Source organism: Balaenoptera borealis (assembly GCF_965194805.1).
Source record: "Balaenoptera borealis genome assembly, chromosome: 20".
NCBI classification, from domain to species: domain Eukaryota; kingdom Metazoa; phylum Chordata; class Mammalia; order Artiodactyla; family Balaenopteridae; genus Balaenoptera; species Balaenoptera borealis.
Window position 1 is genome coordinate 48,527,463 of NC_138879.1, and position 20,002 is coordinate 48,547,464.

Consider the following 20,002-nt stretch of genomic DNA (forward strand, 5'->3'; position numbering starts at 1 on the left):
GCAATGGCCCAAAAAGCAGATGCCTCCTGGCCTTGCCACTCAGCTTTCAGTGTCTAGACTGACTTATTGACAAACTTTATTCTTGATTTGAACTCAATTCAAAACCTACTTATTGAGAACTTACAGCACACTAGGCAGTGTTCTAGATGCTCGCAATACATTAGTGAATAAAACAGGTCAAGGATCCCTATCTGCAGGGAGCTTACAATCTTGCAGAGGAGTAGTAAGGGAAAACAAAGATACAAAAAATAAGTTACCTAGTATTTAGAAAATATGTGTTATAAAAAAGGAACGTCAAACAGGATAGGGGACATGAGAGAACAGGGTGGGATGGGAGTGCAGCGGTGTTAACAGGATGGTCAGAGTATGCCACACGGAGGCAACACTTAGGCAAAGACTTACAGGAGATGAGACATACGTCATGCAGACAGCTGGAGGAAGAGCATTTCCAAGTAGAGAAAACTGCTAACGCAAAGGCCCAAAGGTGGGAGAAGCCCTGGCTGATCAGAGGACTTGCAGGAAGACCAGAGTAACTAAAGCAAAGTAAGTAAGCCAGGGTCTGGTCTGAATGAGACCAGAGACAGCAAGGAGGAGTGGGGAGGAGGGGGAGTTCCACATAGGAAGGCCGTGTAAAGACCATGGCTTTTGCTCTGAGAGAAATGGGAAGCTAGCAGGGGATTTTGAACAGAGGGACATGATGTTTTTAAAAGAATCACTGCTGTACAGAGAGCAGAGAGAGAGAGAGAGAGAGTGAGAGAGAGTGAGAGAGAGAGAGAGAGAGAGAGAGTGTGTGTGTGTGTGTGTGTATGTGTGTGTGTGTGCGTGCGTGTGTTTGGAGTAGAGGGAGACGGGAACAAGAGAGACCACACTTAGGAGTTTCAAATCTTCTGGATTCTCTTTCTCTTCGTGTTTAAAAAGAAGTTTTATTCACAAGGGGTATCCAGGCCATGTTTGCAAAGAGGGTTTTTGCTTCCAGTGTGGAATCTTGAAGAATGTGTCAATGGTCTGCAATTGTGTCCTCAGCAGGCATCTCAAAATAACGATTACCAAACATTTATTTCTGCTCATTGCCCTGACATGAGTTCTGGGCATCACCCTCTCTCAGGGGAGAGGTGAAAAGAGGTTATGCAGAACAAGCAGTGATAACAGGATGACGTCACAGGTGTGCCTCAGAGAAGCCCCCAGTGAGTTCGGCTCATAACCACTCCACAGTGATTTACTCTACCCTGCCAACGCCAGCTGGAGGAGGGATGAAGAAAGCTGACACAGCCTTAAGCCCTGGGCAGGCACTGTAAGATCTTTCTCCCTCCAGTCTCCTGCCAGCCCCTCCCCTCTTTCAACTGCTGATCCTTGCTTCAGTAGCCAACGTGTGAACAGCACGTGTCTGGATTTCAGAAACCTGCCCAGCAGTTGGAAATTCCCTGCAGCGTGTCAATTGCTGCATCTGCTCTTGGCACTTGGGGCAAGGGATCACATGGGCATTTTCTGAAATAAGCTTCAAGATGGGAGTCTTATATCTGAAGAGGGGACTAGAGAAGCCAGAAAACTCCAATTACAGTAAATAAATTCCTAAATATATGACAATCTGCCTTCTAAAAAGGAAACTGAGACATACAAGCCAACCAAACAGCTCTAAGAACAGCAGTAGTCAAGAACAAAAGCACAGAGCACCTTGACTAATGGAAAGGATTTTATGGGCCAACAGAGTTTACCAGCTCTGTAGTGTAATGTGGCTGAAACTAGAGAGCACTCTCTCCCAGATCTCTAGCTCACACCCTTTTGGCAATAAATGGCTTCTATCATTTCAGCTGCAGGCCTCCCTCCCCCTCCCTTTACCTTTCTTCCCCACCCAATTAGTCCTCTAAGTAGTCTATACCTTGAACACCCCTTGGAAAAATTGAAAAATTTGAGCCCAATAACACTATCTGCCATAAAACTAGGCTGTAGGAGCTGAAAAGGAGCTGCTCTTTGAAAAAGCAGCCCACCAGGCCCTTGCCACCCTAGATACAGGTGCCCCATTCACACTGCTCACAGGCAGAGGTAAAAAAATGCTCAAGTCTGATGCTTCAAAGAAAAAAGGAATAACAGCATTTCCTCTAGTAACACAGCAGGCAGACTAGGAACCTAGGTCTACTCTCCCAAGGAAACAACTAATTATCCTGGAAAAGTATTTTTAAAATCTTTTTAGAAAGCAGTGATGAGTTAGTAAATTAAAAAGGAATACTCTGGTCAGGAATTGAGTAAAGACAGGAAACTAGAGCTGTAAGTGTGAAATATGGCCAGACTTCACCCTAAGGACATTTGCTACCTGATGAACTTGAGCTTTGGTTCCAAGGCTTCATGGGTACAGCCAACATAAGAGGATGCCCAAGATCCCTGACATAAAACTGAGATCCCACAGAGCTACACCCAAGTATAAGGGTGAGTCAGAAGCAACCCTCAGCCCCTTGGGACTTCCCTGGTGGCACAGTGGTTAAGAATCCACCTGCCGATGCAGGGGACACGGGTTCGATCCCTGGTGGGGAAGATCCCACATGCCGCGGAGCAACTAAGCCCGTGCGCCACAACTACTGAGCCTGCGCTCTAGAGCCCGTGAGCCACAACTACTGAGCCTGCGTGCCACAACTACTAAAGCCCGCACACCTAGAGCCCATGCTCTGCAACAAGAGAAGCCACCACAATGAGAAGCCCGCGCACCGCAACGAAGGGTAGCCCCCGCTGGCCGCAACTAGAGAAAGCCTGCGCACAGCAACGAAGACCCAATGCAGACAAATAAATTAATAAATTAATTTTTTTTTTTAAAAAAAGGAAGAAGTAACCCTCAGGCCCTTGATAAGACAGCTAGAAAATTGACTATATCAAACCCTGGGGCTGACTAGAAGAAAAAAATATATTATACTGAAAGTACAGACTATACACTAGCCCTCACAGGGGTGTGCAGCCTGAATTCACATTATCTGAGTGGTCCAAAAACCCTCAAGCAGATATTTTAATTAGAATGATCATTCTAGACTCCCCCCACCAGGCTGTAGACAAAAGCAAACTCAAATCTTTTCCCCATTTTCATCCCAGGTCTCCAAGAATTCCCACTAATGAAATCCCACAGAAAATAAGCAGATTACAGAAAAAAAATTAAATTACAGAGGAAACAAGGCACATATGCAACAACCAGCAGAAACAAAAGATGAGCAGAAACTCACCTAAAAGGACCCCTTGATCAGAGTCCATAAAATAACCAGGGTTAATACATTAAAAAATAAATAAAAGACAAGCTCACAAATATGTTCAGGAAACAAGAAACTATAGAAAAAGAGCAGATTTAGGGGGGAAAAAACAAAAATGGAAATAAAAATATATAATTGAAATAAAATCTCAGCAAGGCATGTTTAGCAGATTAGATACAGCTAAGAAAAGATTCAGTGACAGAGTTAAGGAAATTATGAGGAATGTAGCACACACACAAAAAAGAGTCAGAAAAATGAAAGAGAGGTTTAAGAGACATGAAAGACAGAAGGAGAAGAGAAAGCACTGGCAGATGCAGTATTTAAAAAAAGAATGCTAAGAATTCTCTAAAACTGCTGCAATCAACTCACAGATACATGAAGCCCAACAAATCCTTAGCAGGAAAAATTTTAAAATAAGTACAAACCTAGACAAATCATTAAAACTGTAGAACATCAAAGAGTTAAAAAAAAAAAAAAAAAAAAAAAAGCACCCAGACAGAAAAGATGACTTTTAAAAGGACAATTAGACTGATGGCTGACTTTTAATCAGCAACAGTAACAGCCCAGAGACAGTAAAATATCTTCAATGTGCTGAAGAAAAGGAACTGTTAACCTAGAGTTCTATTACCGGTGAATATAGATCTTTTAGGAATAGGGAAAATAAAGGCTTTTCAGACAAAAATTGAAAAAGTGTGTCATCAAAAGAATGTCACAATAAATTCTAAAGAATATACTTCAGGCAGAAAGAAAATGATCCCAGGGAATTCCCTGGTGGTCCAGTGGTTAGGACACTATGCTCTCACTGCCAAGAGCCTGGGTTCCATCCCTGGTCGGGGAACTAAGATCCCACAAGCCACGTGGTGTGGCCAAAAAAGAAAAAAAAAAAGAAAAAAGAAAATGATCCCTGGTGGAGGGTCTGAAATGCAAAAAGGAATGAAAAGAAAGTAGTAAATATATAGGTGAGTCTAAACAAATATTTACCATAAAAACAACAGCAACAATAATAATAATGAAAACAAAACAGAAATGAAAACAGTAATACTTGTCTTGTAGGGTTTAAAAGGAAAAAAATAATTAAAACAGCTGACAACAGCAGAATATAACCTGGGAAGATAAAGTTGGAAGAGAACAGACAGAATTTAAGTGTTCCAGGGTATCTGTATTATTTAGAAGGAGAGTGAAAATGCTGAAAAACTTTTTTGACTTTTGGCAAGGTAAATATGCACGCTTTAATTCCAAGAGTAACCACTAAAAAAAAAAGGAAACAAGTGGGGGGACGAGGAGAAAGAATGGGGGGAAAATCCAGAAAAAAGTAAGAAAGGAGAAAAATAGAAACAGAATAGGTAGGAGAATGGAAAAGCACTGGGAGAAAATATTTGCAAAATATATATCTGATAAGGGGCTTATATTCAGATTATATAAAGAACTCTTAAAACTTTTTCAGTAATAAAAACAACTTGGTTTTAAAAATGGGCAAGGGACTTCCCTGGCGGTCCAGTGGTTAAGACTCCGCGCTTTCACTGCAGGGGGCCGGGGTTTGATCCCGGCTCAGGGAACTAAGATCCCACAAGCTGCATGGCATGGTCTGAAATAAAATAAAATAAAACTAGAAAAAAATTTTTTTAAAAAAGGGCAAAAATATTTAAATAGACACAAAGAAGATATACAAATGGTAATAAGTAAGCACATGAAAAGTCATCATCCTTGGTCATTAGGGAAACACAAATTAAAACCAAAACGAAATAGCTCTGCACATCCACTAACATAGCTAAAGTAAGAAAGACAGACAATACCTAATGTTGGCAAGGATGCAAAGAAACTGGGACTCTCTCACACACTGCTGGAGGGAACGTAAAATGGTTCAACCACTTTGGAAAACAGTTTAGCAGTTTCTTATAAAGTTAAACACAAGTTTATGACCCAGGAAATCCACCCCTAGGTATTTACCCAAGAGGGATGAAAATCTATGTTCACAAAAAAGACATTCATACAAATGTTCATGGCAGTTTTATTCATAGTAGCCCAAAACTAGAAACAACCCAAATGTTCATCAACAGGTAACTAGATAAACAAAACTGTAGAATAGCCGTAAGACAGAATACTATTCAGTAATACAAAGTAATGAAATACTGATACATATAACAACATGAATAAATCTCAGAAACATTACACTGAGCAAAAGGAGCCAGACACAGAAGAGTACACAATGTATGATTCTATTTATATGACACTCTAGAAAAGACACATCCAATGTATGGTGACAGAAAGTGATCAGTGGTTTCCTGGGGCCAGGGGTAGGGATGGAGATCAACTGGGATGGGCACAAAGAGAACTTCTTGGGATGATAGAAACGTTCTGTATCTTGACTGTGATGGTGACTAGTATATAGTCACCTGGGTATATAAATTGGCCAAACTCATTGAAACGCACACTCAAAATGGGTACATTTTAGTGTATGTAAACTTGACCTCAATAGGATTGATTTTTAAAAAATAGGATGGTATCACGTAACTGTCAATGGACTCAATGCTCATAATAGCCTCAAAGAGAAAACAACTCTAATGTCCACAAACAGAAGAATGGATAAACTGCAAAAAATGAATAAAATGTAATACTGTAGCAATGCAAAATGAATGAACTACACACTACACATATCGACATGGACAGATTCACAAACATTACCTGGAACAAAATAAGCCAGAGAGAAAAGAATATAAATAATATTATTAGCATGATTTCATTTACATGCAAGCAAAAGCAAACTATGTTCTGTTTAGAGGTATATACAATACTTAGATGATAACACTATAAAGAAAAGCTAAGGAATTCATTCCACAAGTCAGGATGATGGCTCCTGCAAGGGCGAGAGGGAACTACCATGAGGATGAAACACACAGGGAACAGCTCTGAGGTACTGACAATATTTTATTTCTTAACCTGGGTGCTGGCTGTATGTGCATTCACTTTATTGTTCTTTCAAATATTTTATACTTTCATACCCTTTTCAGTATGAATGACATACCCACCCTCCCTTCAGGCCAAAAAAAGAATCACAGTCTCATTTTAGCATGGCATGTGAAAAACCTCTTTTTAAAAAGCAAGGCGGATACTAGAAAAGATGGTGAAAATAAGAAACAATGTTCCTAAAAAGTACTTTTTTATTTTAAAGAGACACTACATATCCCAAGCAAGAGAAAGACCCAACACTTCTTTTACCAACTGGTCATGAAAAATGCTTTCCATTGTGAGGGGAGAGTGCCCTCACCTATGACAGTGGTAAACGTGGACCCCAGACAACCCTGATTTGCTCAAACCATGTCCTTCTGCCAGCTTATTACCTGTGGCTCCACTTGAGCCTCAAGCAACTTGGGAGAATTCTGACTCCCTCAACTCCCTCACTTCTACTTCTGTTCCTCTTCTCAGATCAGACTCAAGGATCACTTTCTCCATCAAAGAACAGCAGCTGCTCAGATTGCAGGAGGAAAGGGCAGGCAGGGTGGGATTCCTTGCTTTGTTTAGCTGTCTCAGTTAGGTCCAAAGAAATTTTCGTGTGCCTTCTCATACAGAAGGCTTGACCCTTGAGACCTAGGTGTATTACTAGCTGTGCAACCTTGCTTAAGTTACTCAACTTTTCTGATATATTTCTCACCACCTATGAAATAGGACACAAAATATCTGTCCCACCTGTCTCAGAGGGCTGATGGGAGAAATCAAATGAGAATACATATGTAGCAACTATAAAATGTCATCAGGTATTATCACAGCATTGTTCTGTTGTTGTCATTACTGGCCACTACCTCTGAAAGCTACAATTCTTCCCCAGATCAACATTTAGTTGGTTAGGGTCCAAAGTACAACTTACTCCCCCTAACCCCCATCCCCAGAACACACTCATTTCCCCTGTGTATTCAACAAATAGCACACATCTGGCCCACGCCCTCCGTAAAATTTAGAATTTTACTCCTCAGGAAAAGCTGAAAGAGAGTTCAGAAAAGGGAGCTGGAAGTCCTGCTGCCAGCATCAACCCTAACCCCTAATATGTCTCCCTTTCAGAATAAGTCCATCCAGGAGGGAAGAAAAAATCAAATTGAGAAGCTATAAAATGGCAACAGAGACGAGGTTTCTAGCCCACGTTGCTGACCAGGCCACGATTGGATACTGCACTGCTGCACTGCAAGGCAAAGCAGCCACGGACACCAAACCACACAGTCACCTCGGGGCAAAACCAGAAATCATTGCGTCAGCCGACATGGTAAGAGGCTTAATTTCATTGATATGAGTGAATTTTCTCATTTCTTTAGCTTTTCACAACCGCTTCTCCTCCCTCAGCCTAAAGTAATGGATTCATTCAGAAAACAACAAGGACCCTGGAATTCAGAATAGGGAAGATAGGAAGATCCCTTGACAAACTCACTTCCTTAATTTTTTCTTCTTTTCCAGGGAATGCGGAGGGAAGAAGTCCGTGCTAAGCAGTCTGTTGATAGTTCTATCTCCCCCAAAGGGATAGAGGGCATGGCTGAGGGATGCATCCTCCCCTGGCCTGCCTCCTAAAGCCTAGCCTCTTCTGACCTCTGAATCTATTTCTCACATAATTTGTTGGCCAAGCTGGCTGTTTCTTCGTTTATTTGCTCTAAACTGAGCAGTCCTGAAAACGAAGGTCAGGCAGTGCTGATTACCTGTAGAAATCTACCCACACAGATCCTTGAGGAGAAAGAGCCCAAGGGCTTCTACCACCAGAGATAGACAAGGAGGAAGGAGAGGGGCGGTTTACACAGCTAAACTCAAGCCTAACCCTTTATGAAAGGTGGATTTCCTGTACAACTGTTCTGACAAGCAGAGGATTAGGCACTTCATATATTCTGCTTGGGTAAGAGACTCAGACAGAAGTGAATTGCCACAGAGGAGCAAATTGCTTTACTAAAGGTCTCTAAGGTGGTTGTATGCCACAGACAAAGACATTTTGGTTGTGAATTGAACTTCTCAACTGGAGTCAACCTGCATACACAACCACAGCGTGAAGGTGTGTGGTTCCCATCTCAAGCATCCCACACATTGGGGTTAAGCTCTATCGGGTCCATATCAACAGCTGCGATTCTCTATCCCTCTGGAGGCATGCATGTGGCACTCCCTCTTACCACCTCCTGCAATTCAGGATTACTAACAAATCATAAAAGCAAGCATAAATGATAAAGAAAGGAATGTCAGCCTAGCCCTGCCGCGATCCCAGGCCCTAAATGTTCCCTAAGAACAGGGAGCACCAACGGCGCACACAAGCAGTGTCTCTTGGGTGCCCTCTTGCTGCCACCAGGGCTTTTCTGCAAGGCTGCAGTGGAGGCCTACTCTAGGAACCGGTAGGGGAGGAAAAAGAGGAGGAAAAAGAGAGGGAAAAAGAGGGGGAAAAAGAGGGGGCCAGGGCACAGAAAAGGGAAGTTATTCCAGTGGTGGCCAATGAATAACATCCAGTGATTTATAGGAAGTATAATCCAATAATACAGTAAAATAAAACAGTGTGTGCCTGAGATGGTTTTGATTCCAGGAATTATAAAACATATTTTTTAAAAAGACAGAGAGAGAGAGAGAGAGAGAGAGAGTGCAAGAGGGGGAGAGAAAAAGAGGGGGAAAAAAAGGGGGGCCAGATTGGAGCAAATTGGGCACAGATGGGGGATGCAATGGGGTTTCAGTGATGCCCTACCACAAATGTTGCTTCAATTATTCCTCTTCAAGAAACTAGAGTTTTATTTCCTTAAATTACAGAATTTTTAAAAAAATTAAAATTCTTAGAGTGCTTGTGGTTTAGATCAACCATTCCCCCTCCAGCACCACATCAGCCAATCAGATGGCTACTGAAGTGTTAAATGCTGAGGCACGTGGAGAAGGCCCCGTTTCTCCCTTCAGGAATGCTTCAGAGAGATTACCAACTGTGACATCACTCTGGGAACCACCTATCTCACCACCACCCATCACTCGCCAAAGGGTAATTTTGGACAAAGGCCAGGAAGGAAACACACTGTTCAATGAGGGCTGGCCTGCCCAGAACCTGGCCTTCCTCATCCATGCATTCAATGAATACTTACTGAGTGCCTAAGAAATACCAGGCACCATGCTAAGGGCCCCAAACACCCCTCAAATTTATCTGTCCCCAACCACTTCAGTGGAGGTATTAGGATTCTAGACTCTCTGTAGTCCCACTGAAGTAGGCTTTTTGCATAGGGCCCATATGAGGGGAGGAGACAAAGGTATCCCCACCAATAGCCCTGAACTTGTGAGTTTTAAGATCACTGCTGAGACCTGAAAGTTTAGTTGGTTAAATGATGTGGCAAAACTCGTTTTCCCTTATCGGAAGGGGGACAAATCTCACAACCTCTGCCTTCCTGAGCTCCAGAAAAAACTATAACCTAGGAAAGGGGAAAGATGCCTGTCATTCACCACCATCTAAGTTTTTCCCCTCCGTTTGGCTTGTGAGGTGTCCAAAGCTTTAAAACAGTTCTATGTCTCTCGACCCCAAGGAAAGCACATTTGAAAAGTAATCACACTAAAGTGTTAGTAACGGTATCATTTCCACCCTGGACTATTGGTATTTTGAAAAGAGGGCTTATACAAGGGTAGCATCAAACACACACAAAAAAGAATTAGAGGCATCAGCAAAGGACGTACTTGTTAGTAAGGACGTCCCTGTTGCCCTCCTTAAGTACCACATCTACGGGGAAGAGTCAGGCACAGATTGAGAGGATTCTGACTGCCTTGGGGGGCCACAGATCACCGCTGTTTCAGGCTGGAACGTTCCTTCTCCACAGAGTCCAGGAACTGACATATGCAAACACCCACCCAGAAGGACACGTCCAAGAAGGAACGGAAAGAAAAATGATGGCCCAGATGTTCTGTAACTTGCAGTGACTGCCAAATCACCACAGACCCCAAGCACCTGGGAGGGCCAGGCAGCAGCAGGCCCTTGCTTCCTGGTTTCAGACAGCCAGGGTCCCGCGGCTGGGTGGCGACTCTGACAGCAAGCAGACTGGCCTGGAGAGAAGCCTTCAGAAGGGCACCGGCTGACGGGACTTGGGGGCTGAACACTCAGGGCTGATTTATCACTTCCTTACTCATAAAAATGTGATTCAAACTGCTGCTGATTAGTGAAGGATTTAAATCTTTACCCTCTCCCCAACCCCCTTCCCTCTCCACCCCCGGCACAGATGCTGCTGCTCAGCCACAACACCCCCTTCTTGCCACTGTCCGTGCAAGCACAGCACAGGGGCCCAGAGAAGATGACTCATGTGCTGGGAAATGGAAAAGCGCATCTTCCCACCAGCCAGCTCTGCTGAGCGCTCTGCTCACCCCTCTCCCAATGGCAGCCCACACAGTGGGGTCTGGACGGCCGCCTCAGCTGCACACCGGGGACTTGGCAGCACGTCCACAGAGCGCTCTGTCCTGGCTGAGTGTTATATCCTGTGGCCCAGGCTGTTTTCCCTGAAACACCCTGGGAGCTTCTGACCACCTCAGCTCATACTCCTCTTGGCCCCAGCTGCCCCAGGGAGGTGAGCGTCAGGACAAAGCCAGAACCAGTGGTAGGGTCTCACGCACAGGCTGCGACATGTCCTTCCTGGCTATCAGGTCCTCATTATGACCGACCATGGAAAAGAGTCCTAGAAAAAGTACCCTGGCCTCAAAAGGGGAACCACTTACTTCCTTCTTTCTCTGTTCTCACCATCTCACCTTCCTTTCACCCATATTTTCTTAACTTTTACTGTACAACAGCTCCAAGAAAAGGACTCACTGGTGGCCTATGAAAGGGCCAACGTATTCCTTTCCACGGAGCAGAAGTTGCTGACAACAGATGCTCCACAGGCAAGAGCTGCGGGGTCTTTACATCCCCACCTCCAGCTCACTCGATGCAGGAACAGTGCCTTGGCGGAGGCTGCAGCCCTGTGACAGGCAGCTTGCTGTTGTTAGAGGGAGGCAGGAAAGTGAAGAGGAAGGCACCTTGGGAGGCCCCATTCCCTGAGTCCGGTGAGCTTCCCACTTGGTAGCCCAACCAGTGGAGTAATGATGAAGGGATCAACCTCCCTCCCCTCTGGACTGATGGCCTCACCACACTTTACAAACTTTATTTCCTTCTTCCTGGAAACCTCCACTGCCCCTCAGGACTGCATGCTTCCTCAGAACTGTTCTTGGGAATATTTAGCCAAGTTCAAAATGGCACCTAAGCCTTTGCATCTCACCTTCTGCCGGGAATTCTAAATGCTGCAGCAGGCAGCGTGAAAGCAGAAAACCCTTTAGGGAGTCAGATGTGATTGAAAACCCAGGCAAACTAGCAAAGGACCTTGCAGAGCCCCAGGAGGAGCCAAGTTTCAAGGGAAAGTACAGCATACCCACTCATCAGGGGAGAACACCCCCCTGCAGCAGGCTGAAGCATAACCTAAATACAAATGGGAAGGGAAATAAATCAACTTCGGAGTGAGAGAAATCACTAAGAAAAGGTGCGATGAAAGAACTAGTGATCCCCTGTCCAGAAACACCAGGTCTGTTTTACAATGGACTCTCCATAGGGCAATTCCCGCTTCTTGGCATTTCAGATGATAAGCTTCCAGCCCCGAGACCAGACACTCTCTGCCAGTGCTCTGAAACGATTCTTTGGCAGCATGGACCAAATCTCCTTTGCAAACAAACACACAAAATAATGTCACCTCCATGCTACAGATTTCCATCAAGTCAAACCCCATCATCCGTACCTCAGTGGGGTGGAGGAAAGGGAAGGGGAGGGGAGGGAGCCGGTAACATCCTTCAACTGTGACCTGGTCGTCAGAACATTTAAAAATCCTGCCAATCAGCACCACCCCCCATTTCTCCTACCCCAGCCCCCACCTCATGTTAAAAAACCCCCAGTGTTCAGAAAAGCATTTCGGAATGCACACTAGTACATTTGCCAAATTCTGGGCCTGGTGATTTTTGTGCTTCCAGATTTGAGTCACCAAAGCTCATCGATTCTCTGTTCTTACTCCCTGGCAGACTCCCACAAGGGATATCCCATAGGGAACTAGACTTTTCCATATTGAACAAACAGGGTACATGAGTCCAGAAACAGCTATTCCCAACCCCTGCCAAGCGTATGGTCTCTGCAATGAAACATTTCAGCAATGCCTCCCCCCCCTGGGAGAGGCTCTGGGTCTGCAGCCTCCAAGAGGCCTTGCTTGCTGCTGCCTTTAGCATGGCCAGATGTGCAACAGCATCTCTGGGTTTGCAAATTAAGCTCTATACCCATGATTCCCTCCAACCATCCCACCCAAGCACTACAGAGTCATACAGATTTCAGAGAGTAAATTAAAGATCTGAAAGGCAAAGGAGGAAAAGGGTGTGTGTGTGTGTGTGTGTGTGTGTGTGTGTGTGTGTGTGTGTGTGTGTTTTGGGGGGACTGTGTAGTGGTATGGTAGCATAGGAAAGAAGCTAGATTAATCTTCATCTGTCTAGATAAAGAAACTGGACATTCCTTACCTTTCAATTGGGAGTTGTGTACAGCAAACATGTTGATGGTCATAAGCTGCAGCATGCGGGTACTTCCAATAGGAGAGGGACTATGCTGCAGCAACACCTGGAACTCCTTGAGGACCTTCTCAGCCACTGCAGGGAATGTCTCCATCCTACAAATACAGCCAGCCCATCAGTGAGGCACATCCCCAAGAGCGCTTGGTGTACAAACACACACACACACACACACACACATTCACTCTCTCTCTCTCTCTCTCCCCCTCCCCACCCCCCCAACTGGGAAAAGCAGACGGCTAACGCCTAGGACATTTCTTTGCTACTTTCACAAACCTTCCTAGTACCCTAAGGTTGTGAACAAATTTAAGAGAAAGAAGTTCAGAGTTTAGAGATGGAAATAACTCAATTTTTGGATAAATCGCCATGAGTTTTCATGCTTTGGTATGCTATTTCCTAACCTCTGGCAATAACTGGATTCAAGTTGAAATCAAAGTTTCTCTCTGAAACAATCAGTTTTTCTAAATAGTGAACAAATTTCCTTTAAGCTCTAAGACCGGCATATTCCCCAAACTCTGGTATGAAAACCTTATTCTATGAAGAGGTACGTGAATCTAAAGATTCTTCACTCAAAGCTTTACTTCAGAAAACCAGACGCAGTTCTGCTGCCGTCTACTTAGGGACTCTCACACTAATCACTCCACCTAAGGATCCCAAATCTCCCCTGGAAGAATCCCTCGACCTAGGGCCCTGATGATCTGTTTCGGTCTTTCCTGTGTTGCTGTCCTCCTCCCTCTCACAAGCCTCTGCTCATCAGGGTCTGTATGTTTTCAGGCCAGTGGAAATATAATGCCCTGGCCAACTGCCACTCCCAATACAGGAAGAGCCTGTAATGTAGGGAGGTAGAAATCTAGCCAGTGACCCAGGGCTCCTAAAGAGAGGTCATTCAAACCACTGCCTGCCAAAAGTGGCCACAAACAGTGGTGCATGCCTGGAGCTCCTCTGGCAACAGGAACAAACCACAGCTGAAGTCCTCAGAAATAAAAAGCAAATTTGAACTTGGTGCTAGAGAGAGAAACCAGGCACACGGGCCTTAGGGCCATGCCGAACAATTCGTGGTCAGCAGAGTATCTTTTATCCATCCTCAACCCACCCCCACCCCCAAAAACAAACAAACTGCTTGTGATACACTGTGGGGTGGGGTGAGGGAGAGCTCCAGCCTGGATTAATAAATAGCTTCTGGAAAGCCACAGGGAAGGGAATCCTCCTCAAAAGATACAAAACAGTTTCAAGTCCTAGGGAAAGGTGCTTCTACTTTCACCTGAACCTTGGCTCTTTCCCCGCTGAGTAGTACCTTCCTCAGGTCAGAAAACTCCAGAGCTTTCTGGCCGCCTGGCAATCTTCATTCCTTGCTCTTGGAGGCAACTCCTATGACTGACCTCCTAGTACCCAGAAGTCATGCCACAGTTATGGGTCAGTTACAGTTTATACTCCAGTGCTCTTCTCTGCTGAGCTGTCCTCATTTTCATTGGCACAAAACATGCCAGGCATTTGCTTTCTTCCCCCCCACATGCCATTTCAAGTGCCACTGCCACCACCCAACAACAACAACAAAACAACCGAAACACACTCTTTTTTTTCCCCCCTCTAAAAATTTCAGAACCATTAAAACTCTTGGTCAGTTTGGAATGGCAGAGAGCGATATGTTTGAGGCTGGATTGGATCCATTTTTCCCCGTGGGCTATAACAAAGGTTTCATTTTAAATCTTGACACTGTGCAGCACTCTTTCTGGTGGAGGTGGGGAGGGGGACTAGCACTTCTCGTTACGAGAATAGCAGAGTTCACTCTGCTTGAAAAGCAGCCACACTGGGCAAGTTTCAGAGCCATGTGTCTCCGTGTTGAAAGGCGGTAGAGAGCCAGCACAGAACGACATGACAGAAGTGTCACGTGGGACAGTCCTGCTTCGAGGCTGTGTCTGAGGAAGCCTCTTCCCTGGATGGGAATTGAAACAGATCCATTAACACTCCCTAGGTCAGAATGAAGTCTCAAACGAGCACCAGGCCAAATGTCCACATCTTCTTTTTTTTGAAAGTTAAAAAAAAAAAATTCCCCGGTCACCTTTCAACTAGTTCAACATGATTAAAACAAAAGAAAAAAAAAAATCAAATGCATAAGTTAGAGTAACTTCAATTCTGAGATATGAGGAAAGATGGCATTCTCAGACAAAATCAGTTTTGTTAGGCAACAACTGAAGGACACACAGATAAAAGATTCTTCCTCAGAACTCAATAACAGCATTTCTGGTGCCCAATTTCGTAACCAAAATGATGTCTGTTTTTGGCCTCGAGTTACCTGTAAGTAGTTTTATTTCTTTCTCTTCGCTCCACCCCATACTGCAGAATGAAAATTATACTAAAACTGAGATAATGACAGTATACAATTTGTTTAGAAAAAAACCCACAAAATAAAATTATGGTTTTTATGGCTACATATGTAGTACGTAAATACAGTAAAAAGGCCTGGAAGAATACATAACCTGCTGTCCGGCATTATCTCTTTGGAAGGCACAGGGGTTGGGGGAGAGTTGAAAGAAATTTTAGAAAAGAATGTTATACTTTTATAAGGAGATTTTATATATTACTTATGTAATAATTGTAAAAGTTTTAGGCAAGAAGCAGCAGCAGTAGTAGCAGCAGAGGAAGAGAGAAAGCATAAAAAAATGGCAATTTATAACAGCCAAAAATTGGAAGCATCCTAAAACGCCCAACAACAGCCGATGATTAAAATGGCACATACATACAACTGAATTCTATTTTTTAAAAGCTGTATTAGATTTTTTAATCACGTGGGAGAAAGTTCAACATATATTAAATGAGGACAGTTTTAGAGTAGTTTAACGCGATCCCTTTTTATACATATTTGTAAAAAATAAATAAGAAAATGTGTGTGTGTGATGTATAGAAAAGAAGATAAAATATACACCAAGTGTTAGTGGTAGATAGTTATCTCTGGATAGTGAGAATAAGGATAATTTTTTATTTCTTCTTTTTGCTGGGTTTTCTAAATATTTTACAATAAGCATTGTATATAGTAAAAAGATTTCCCCTACAATGAATACTTCTGGCTTTTGTATATAATACATTTATAATTTTAAAAAAATCAAGACACAAACATTATATTTTTAACAATTCAGAGTCCAAAATAAACATGAGCCTTTGAATTCCAAGAGATCTTGAAGCTGTGCAAATAGCATGACTCGGCAAGCAAGTAAAAACTAAAGTGGTAACTTCAACCTAGGCTATAATGGGAAGCAAAATTATTCTGTTTGTCACAAATCAAAAGTCTGCAGGCTGCCGGCTTCCCGACCTCTCTCAGAGGAGTCTGAGCACAGGTCTGATCTGCCTCTCCCGGGGAAAGCCAGTGTCTGTCAGGAGCCACACGGCACCCCTGACCTATTCCCCTTCCTGAGCCTGAGAGGATTCCGGCCCTATCCTTTAAAGCTGCAGAAGGTACGATCACTTTCAGGATACGAGTTTCACTGGCTAAAGTGACTGCTTTCTGAAGTGATCTCTAGAGATACCTTGTCTCATTTGAATGGCAGTTTCAAGAAACCAGTCTTTCAGACAATACTGGGACCTAGACCCGGGAGTGACTCAGACAGTGACTAACGGGGCAGGACCCAACCTCTCAGATGCTGGGGAACACAGCTGGGCCAGACAACATTCTCTGCAGAAAAGAATCAGGCTCCCTAACTTTTCTTAATGTCTTAATTTTTAAAAATTGAACAAGATAGGAGCGAACCAGTAGCAAAAAACAAAACAAAACAAAACAACTGAGCCGTATGACAGAGTAACAATGAAGGGGAAAAAAATCATAGTGCTACAGAACATAAGGACTGGAACAGACCTTGGAGATCATCTATTTAAACTACTGATAAGGAAACCAGAGCCCACAGAGGCTCTGACTTGTTCCCTCTCGAGGTCTTAGAACTAGTCAGCGGAGAAAAACAAACTCTTTTTGGCACTTGATTCCATCTAACACTCCGCACCTCTTTTTCGCTGGTTGCTGAGAGGAAGGAGACTAGCGTTGCACACATTAGGCCCTCAAGCGTACACGGATGCAACGGAGAACGCGGGGCACGGACAAGACGAAGACTGGGAGAGCCACGGGGGGCTTTTCTCAGCAGGCAGGCGGGACAGTGGATGTGTCTTCAGCTGCTCCCCATTACAATCTCCTCACTCTTAATTCGTTTTCAACGCCTCCCACATTTCACATCTTCTTGGTAATTAGGCAGCAGTCCATGTTGTTGTGTGTGGCTCAGGCTCATTGCTTTTCTAGTCTTACAGACTTCTATACTTTTTTTTTTTCCAATAGAAAAATTATTGCTGTTTCTGCCTTCCAGAATAAATATGGGGCTCAGTTCTCTTTTTACCTCTAGGAGAGCACAAGAGGAATACTCACCGAGGGGCTGGGGTGCCTAGAATTTACATACATTTTCCTCATGTGAACACTACTACGACTCACTGTTCATGAAGGTGCAACTAGACTGGCCTTATCTTTTTGCCAACAGAATATGTTATATGCAGGAATGGAAGAGATCTTGAAAAATAATCTGGACCACAGCAAACCACTTCTGACAAATGAGATAATCTATTCGCTTGCAAAGGCTTCCAAAGAAGAAAACTCCTGAACATCTTCCCTCGGTGAAATCTTCTTACACCTAACCCAAACCTCTCCAGCTGCAACATAAGCCTATTTTTCTCTTGCTGTCATCCAACAGAAATCAAAACTATTTGGTTATGACCCTAATATTTAAACACAGTTAGGGTACCCCCAACAGCTGTCTCTAAATAAAACTTTTTTTACCTTAATTTTTTAAAGATTAATTTGTCCTCTCAGAAATCAATTTCCAGCTTTTTAATCATTATTGTGATCCTTTCTCAAACGTCCTTCAAAATATCTAAATATGAGAGTTTTAAAAAGGGGAAAAAATAAGGTTCTAATGCTTAACCTGATTTAAAAAAAATATATATATATATATGTGTGTGTGTGTGTGTATATATATATATATATATGTATATATATATATGTATGTGTGTATATATGTATCTCCTAAACATTCGTATACTTTGGACCAAGATCTGTAACTTTTTTAGTCCCAAGAGTCTCTAACAGAGCTAAGAAATACCTAGGGCAGTGGTTCTCAACGAGGAGCAATTTTGCACTGCGGGGAACATTTGGCAATGTCTAGAGACATTTTTAATTGTCATAACTGGGGGTGAGGAGAAGGAATGCTACTGGCATATAGTGGGTAGAAGCCTGGGATGCTGTTAAACATCCTACACAGGACAGCCCCTACGACAAAGAACTATAAGGTTCAAAATATTAACAGTACAGAGGTTGAGAAATCCTGACTTAGAGCAAACATGGGGTACATAAAAAGTTAAAGAACAAACACAGGAAAAGGAAAAAAGGAGAAAATACTGACTAGAAAGGTAGTAAGGGAAAAAAAGATTTTTTAAATGAGAATTTTAAAAGAAATAAAGAGATAAGGAACCATAGCACCTACTTTAAGTGCAGTACAGTGGTATTTCTGATATGATGTGCTATTTTATGAAATAATATCTTATTATTATAAGATAATAATCCTGAAACTGCACCCACCCTGAAACTGCAACTTTACATTACTCACTACTGACTGGCCTACTATGACCCATAGAATACTAGATCCTTCTCTCCAGTCTTTCACAATCTACCCATTTCTTGTAATAATTCACTTATTCCTACAACAAATATTTACTGAGCACCTACTACATGCCAGGCACTAGGGATACAACAGTCTTAAGCAAAAACTCCTGCCAGAGTAGAGCTGACATGGGGGTGGGGTGAGGGGTTGCTACTGATGCACCTAGTTTACCTTGCTGAGTAAATCACTTCACACTTATTTCTGCTAGTAGAGATGCATCTATTGGCACTACTCCAAGTTTCCCAAGTCATTTCAAAATCAAGACTATAGCCATCCCTGTCACTCTTGCCCAGGCTGATGACAAATGAATATGTAAAAGGCACAGTTTCTAGTTCACCATCCACAAACAGTGTTTCTTCAAGCAGGACAAAGCTTTTCAGCTTCTCCCACTAAGGAAACCTTCTAGAGCATTACAGATACACTTACAAGGTTATGACAGAAAGTGAAAGGGAGGGGCTTCCCTGGTGGCGCAGTGGTTAAGAATCTGCCTGCCAATACAGGGTACATGGGTTCGAGCCCTGGTCCGGGAAGATCCCACGTGCCGCGGAGCAACTAAGCCTATGCGCCACAACTATTGAGCCTGCACTCTAGAGCCTACGAGCCACGATTACTGAGCCCACGCGCCACAACTACTGAAACCCGCATGCTTAGAGCCCGTGCTTTGCAACAAGAGAAGCCACTGCAATGAGAAGCCCGCGCACTGCAACAAAGAGTAGCTCCCGCTGACCACAGCTAGAGAAAGCCCGCACGCAGCAACAAAGACCCAACACAGCCAAAAAAATAAATTAATTAAAATCTTAAAAAAAAAAAAGAAAGTGAAAGGCAAACACTGACAACAACTGGGGGAACTATAATCCAAAGCAAATCACCCCAAAGGGTAGTTCACAATAAAACCTCCAACTCAGAAAATATCAAAATGCAGAGACGACCTGAGGGCACTGCCACCCGTTCCTCTCCTGGAATAACGAGGCACTCAGCACAGGGGCACCAGCTTTACACAGTGAGGAGAAACTCGGATCCACCAAAGGGATACTCAAAACCTGATCTCTTCCCAGAGACTTAATGGATTAAGTAACAGGGTCTCACCCACACCACCTTCCCTGAGATTTATATGGAAATCCGTGGTGAATGGTGAAACCATAGAGAAGTCTTAGCATTTACTGAGGTCAGCAATATGGTGCAGGAAACTGAGCACAGGAGGAAGGGGTATGGTTCGAAGGAAGAGAAAATGTTGGAGGAAAGAAATTACTGTCCACTAATTTTCCCTTCTCTTTAAGGGAAAATTAGAGGATAGTATCTTCCCCCAAGGAGGACCCCTGGCAGCTGCACCCAGGGACTAAGCATGACTTCCTTGTGGAGCTCACTAGGGGCTAAGCCGGAAGGCAGAGGAAAGAGAAACCCAGAGCGATTAGGGGTGGGGGCTGGGAAAAGATTGTGGTTAAAAGGGGGCTTTAGTAAAGGTAGGGAAAGGGGAGCCAGAGGGATGGAGAGTAATATTTCCCAAACTTCATGAGCACAGTAGGAGAGTGAGTGAAGGGAAGAGGAGAGAAGGTGGAG

The 20,002-nt window shown here is 43.5% G+C and overlaps 1 protein-coding gene across 2 annotated transcripts in view; it reads right to left on the reverse strand.

Annotated features, from left to right (window-relative positions):
* SMG6 (SMG6 nonsense mediated mRNA decay factor) overlaps positions 1-20,002 on the reverse strand; it is a 236,654-nt gene that overhangs the window by 164,134 nt on the left and 52,518 nt on the right. For both annotated transcript variants that reach the window (XM_082370523.1, XM_082370524.1), the window contains exon 10: positions 12,711-12,856. In XM_082370523.1, coding sequence (XP_082226649.1) covers positions 12,711-12,856 — 146 coding nt within the window. The remainder of the gene's footprint in view (positions 1-12,710; positions 12,857-20,002) is intronic.